At 41.8% G+C, this 5033-nt stretch overlaps 1 protein-coding gene across 1 annotated transcript; it reads left to right on the forward strand.

Moving 5' to 3' along the window:
- Positions 1–831: 831 nt before the first annotated feature.
- On the forward strand, positions 832–4783 carry LOC104959743 (copine-9-like; the record flags this gene model as incomplete). The annotated part of the gene is made up of 4 exons (XM_010787637.1): positions 832–907; positions 1362–1423; positions 2595–2641; positions 4602–4783. Coding segments are annotated over 4 exons (367 nt in total), but the record flags the coding sequence as incomplete, so codon positions are not given.
- Positions 4784–5033: the final 250 nt, after the last annotated feature.

Genomic DNA, 5033 nt, shown 5'->3' on the forward strand with positions numbered 1-5033 from the left:
GTCATAGTGAGCACTTCTCCTTTGCCGAGATAATCCATCCCACCTCACAGGTGTGGCATATCAAGATGCTGAATAGACAGCATGATTATTGCACAGGTGTGCCTTAGGCTGGCCACAATAAAAGGCCACTCTGAAACGTGCAGTTTTGCTTTATTGGGGGGTCTGGCGGGGTCCGAAAACCCTAGGGCTAAACCAGAACCCTAACCCTAACATGTCACCCATTGAGCATGTTTGGGATGCTCCGGATCGGCGTATACGAAAGCGTGTTCCAGTTCCTGCCAATATCCAGCAACTTCGCACAGCCATTGAAGAGCAGTGGACCAACATACCACAGGCCACAATCAACAACCTGATCAACTCTATGCGAAGGAGATGGGTCACATGTTAGGGTTAGGGTTTAACCCTAGGGTTTTCGGACCCCCCCAGACCCCACCAATAAAGCAAAACTGCACGTTTCAGAGTGGCCTTTTATTGTGGCCAGCCTAAGGCACACCTGTGCAATAATCGTGCTGTCTAATCAGCATCTTGATATGCCACACCTGTGAGGTGGGATGGATTATCTCGGCAAAGGAGAAGTGCTCACTATCACAGATTTTTTCAGATTTGTGAGCAATATTTGAGAGAAATGGTTATTTTGTGTATATAGAAAATGTTTTAGATCTTTGAGTTCATCTCATGAAAAATGGGAGCAAAAACAAAAGTGTTGCATTTATATTTTTGTTCAGTGTATAATTGGATTCTTTATTTTCTTGTGTTATTCTGTGCATGGGAATATGTTTCAGATGTTCTATAACTATTGCCTGTTCCTGTCTAAATCTGTCTTTCTTCCAGTCATGACTTTATTGGAGAGTTCACCACCAGCTACAGAGAGCTGTCCCGGGGGCAGAGCCAGTTCAATGTGTATGAGGTAAAATGCAATAATAGCTCAACTTTATCAACAAATAGCTACAATTAATCCAAGACATTGTCCACAACTTTATTTTAAAGGATATCCGAATTGTTTAGGGAACTCTCAGCCTCAACAGAAATGTCTTGTCAGTGTTATTTATTATTTATTTGAGTAATCTTTATTGTGTTATAAATAAGCGCCCACATCTGAGGACAATATCCTCTACATCCACACAGCTCAGTCATGCACTGAATAACTAATCACTTGCGTGAAATAGACACATTTATTCTTCTCTATCTTGTGATCAAGGTTTTGAATCATAAAAAGAAAGGAAAGAAGAAGAAATACGTCAATTCAGGAACGGTAAGAGCTGTCGAGTGATTCAGGGCCATGAGTCACAGCAGCCTTGTTTTCAACCAGCAGATGTTTACTCACTCCTCACTTCCTGTTTTCACTTTCTTTCCGTTTCCAGGTGACTCTGCTGTCTTTCAAAGTGGACTCAGAATGCACGTTTGTGGATTTCATCAGAGGAGGGTAAGAGCTCCCTGTTAAATGTTTCATCAGTGTTTCACTAAAGGACACCACTGGAGTTTCCATCAGACAATGGAACAGTGAAATGAATGTTGAATTCACAAATGTTCCCACAATGCAAGTCTAATTTTACTTCCGATTTATTGACAATGTTGAAAACAAAAGTTTAGTCTGTTCTTTTTATACACTTTGTTTATTGATTCTTAAACACAAAATTACAGCAATGACAGAATACAATACATGAATACATTACAACAACAACAACAACAACACAAAAAGTCAGCTTGGTCATACAACAAATCATACAAAACAGATACTATCCTCAGGTTGTCAGGGTTGGGGAAAAATAGGACCCAAATGCAGATTGAGGAGGAAGCAGGTTTCAAAAGGAAACAAAAGGCGAGCTTTATTTACAAAAGCTGAACAAAACAAGAATCCATGAACAGGTACGAGGCAGCATCCAAACAAAAGGTGACTGTGACCAACATGAAGGGAAAGACTAACAATGAACCAACACCGAACACAGGAAGAGACAAGACTAAATACAGGGAGGGGTAATCACGAGACGAGAAACAGCCAGGCAGGGAAGGAGAAACACAAGGGCAACAGGTGAACACAATCCGACAATCAGACACACCAGGGAAACTAACAACAGGGAGGAAGACAAGACAGAGGGAGAAAATAATTGCAAAATAAAACCATGACAAGACAGACCAAACAAAACCGTGACATAAAACTAAGATCGTGACACAAATTCGCAATAATACTTTAGAGATTCACCATTTTGTTTGAAATTATTGATTATAACCAAACAATTAGCACAAGTGAAGAAAAATAGTAAAAATGAATATGGAGCATATAGAACATTGGGCAGGACAATTTGAAAATATAGTGAATTGCCATAACGCCCAAAATATGAGATTAATTAAAGACAAAAATAAAGTGTTCAGCATGATAATAGTCAGATGCTCCAGCATTGGGATTTAAAAGCACAGTTACAGAGCTTTTAGGAGTCATAGTGCAGACCCCTGCCTCGTACTTTATTATAGTGACAGCATGGAGCTGTTGATGAGTATCTCTCAGCGAAGGTTGGACATCTGTAAATGTGCGAGATACCGCCACAGTGCTATCATCTCTGCTTTGACTGACACCGATGTGCTCAATCTCCCTCCAGGACACAACTCAATTTCACCGTGGCCATCGACTTCACAGCATCCAACGGTAGGACGGCGTTTCATCTCTGTGAATGCAGTCAATGTCCTCACCTCCGTTCAGTTAAAAGGTTTCTTGAGTGTCGCTGCACACATGACAGATTGGATTGGATTGTGTGTGCGTTTGTATGTGTGTGCAAACGTGTGCATTGGGATCTGGTCAGTGTGAGGGTCTTTGGTAATGCTCTCTGTCTGAGAGTGAAACGGTTAGGGTTCATTTCTTGGTGTCAATCAATAAAAAATGCATAATACTAGTATTTACTTGTTTGGTGTTGTAATAAAGAAATGCATTACAAACAGGTGAGAAAAATCACAGGAGTTATTACTTTAACATCTCAGCATCATCATATCTGGCACCAAGTCTTACAATGTTCCGACGCTTTGCTGAAGCATCGACAAAGTGCTCTCACATAAAACAAGCAAGTGAACTAAACAACAACATCTACAAATACACAAAGTAAAACAGATAGAAAATAATTCAACAAGAATAAATAGATTATAAAAAAATAAAATCTCATAAAAGCAAAGAGTGACACACCAGTGAATAAATGTGTAGGAAAATGATGAATACACTAGATTTTCAAAAAAAGATGGGGGAGAGCGGCCGGTTTAACGTATGAATAAACATGGATCATAATGCTAGTTTTGACACAGAAGAGGTTGAAAATATATATTCGAATGCATATGATTATAATTATGAGCCTGCTATGCGTCCAAGAGACCAGGAGCAGCCAAGGAGTAGAAGAAATAACGGCCTCTGCGAGAAATGGAGCTGTGGTGTGAGGAGAACCAGTGGAGAACAGGGCAGCTGTCTTGGTGAGTGACCGGCGTTAGCTACAGTTAATGTTAGCTAACGTCAGTCACATCACAACATTGTAAAGTTAGCTATCATATATCAGGCTATAACTAAAGTAGTATTGATAATATAGTAACGTTACTGGCAGGACTGTTGATACTGATTCATAACAGAAACTAATGCGCAAGTATCAGCCGTATCTCGCGTTACCTAATGCAACTCCATACTACGTCTTACTGTGTACCGGAGGGGAGACGCGAGATACGGCTGATACTTGACGATATGGCGGAGAAAGGTTGTGGAGCCTCCGTTGATATGCCGTTGTAAATGGCTTGATGGAAAACAGGTGTGTAGTCGGGGAAGGTGCACAGCTGATTGCAGCAGGTGAGTGGAGGTTGAGCCGGGAGCCAGGAGTGACAGCCACCACGCCCACACAAACAACACAGACAGAGGGAAACAAACAAACACAAAGGAGACGGCTGGAGCAGTACAGCCACCACAGCGTTACCTAATGCAACTCCACACTACGTCTTACGGTGCCGTGTACCGGAGGGGAGAAGAGAGAGAGCAGCGAAGGGGGGGGAGAGAGATGTAATACGGTTTCCTGATAAAGCTGTGGAAAGTATGTGCTGCAGGGAGGTGGATGCACCTCGCACCCAGGAACGAACGCTAGCTCCGGTCCTTTTCCCGTGAGGGAAACTGTGGACTCGATGTCCCTGACAGGCTCGAGTTTGTGCAACCTGCACAAACACAAGCTCACCATGATTACAAATGGTGAAATGCAATGTAAAATTACCAAAAAAATACAAGCTCACTAAACCACAACCGCTCAAACCAACTACAAACTATTACCGCGGATTGGGCAGAGAAGGAGTCCGAGAAACTTGCTCCCCCATGTGACGTAATATGATGCGTTTGACGTATGACGTTAAAAAAAGCAGTTTTTAGTAGCAGAGCTCAAAACGGCTCCTTTTCCTCTGAATTCCTGCCCTTATGTCTTGTAAAACATATCAAATCCTGCATTAACATTTTTAATTGAATTTTCAGGTAAGGTTAAGCATAAATCTATTAAAAAAAAAAAAACCTGCAAGTTGCTCTTTAAATATATCAAAGATTGAGTATTTGGTCATTATGTTCGTCCCTGTGTGTGTTGGTGTGCTGGTGGTCTCTCCAGGTAACCCGTCCCAGCCCACCTCCCTGCATTACATGAGTCCGTACCAGATGAATGCGTACGCCATGGCTCTGAAGGCAGTGGGGGAGATCATCCAGGACTACGACAGTGACAAACTCTTCCCAGCGTACGGCTTTGGAGCAAAACTGCCTCCGGACGGCAAGATCTCCCACGCCTTCCCACTGGTAAGCATCTAAAAGCACTCAGACAAAATGGACTTTTGTTATTATTTTAATTCAGTACAAGGCAATGTTTTGCTAACTAAGTTCCAAGTGCTTTGGATAACAGTCAGCTTGTTGAAGCAGAGAGACAATGTTACCAATTTAACCTTGGTTATTTTATTTTTGGCTCTCAGCATAGACCTTATCACTGCCAGGAAGTAAAATGTGTCCATGTGTTCGATGTAAGCTCTTGCTGTACTGATGTAAAGCCTGA

Source organism: Notothenia coriiceps, unplaced genomic scaffold (genome assembly GCF_000735185.1).
Source record: "Notothenia coriiceps isolate Sejong01 unplaced genomic scaffold, NC01 NC01_scaffold00030920, whole genome shotgun sequence".
Classification (NCBI taxonomy): Eukaryota; Metazoa; Chordata; class Actinopteri; order Perciformes; family Nototheniidae; genus Notothenia; species Notothenia coriiceps.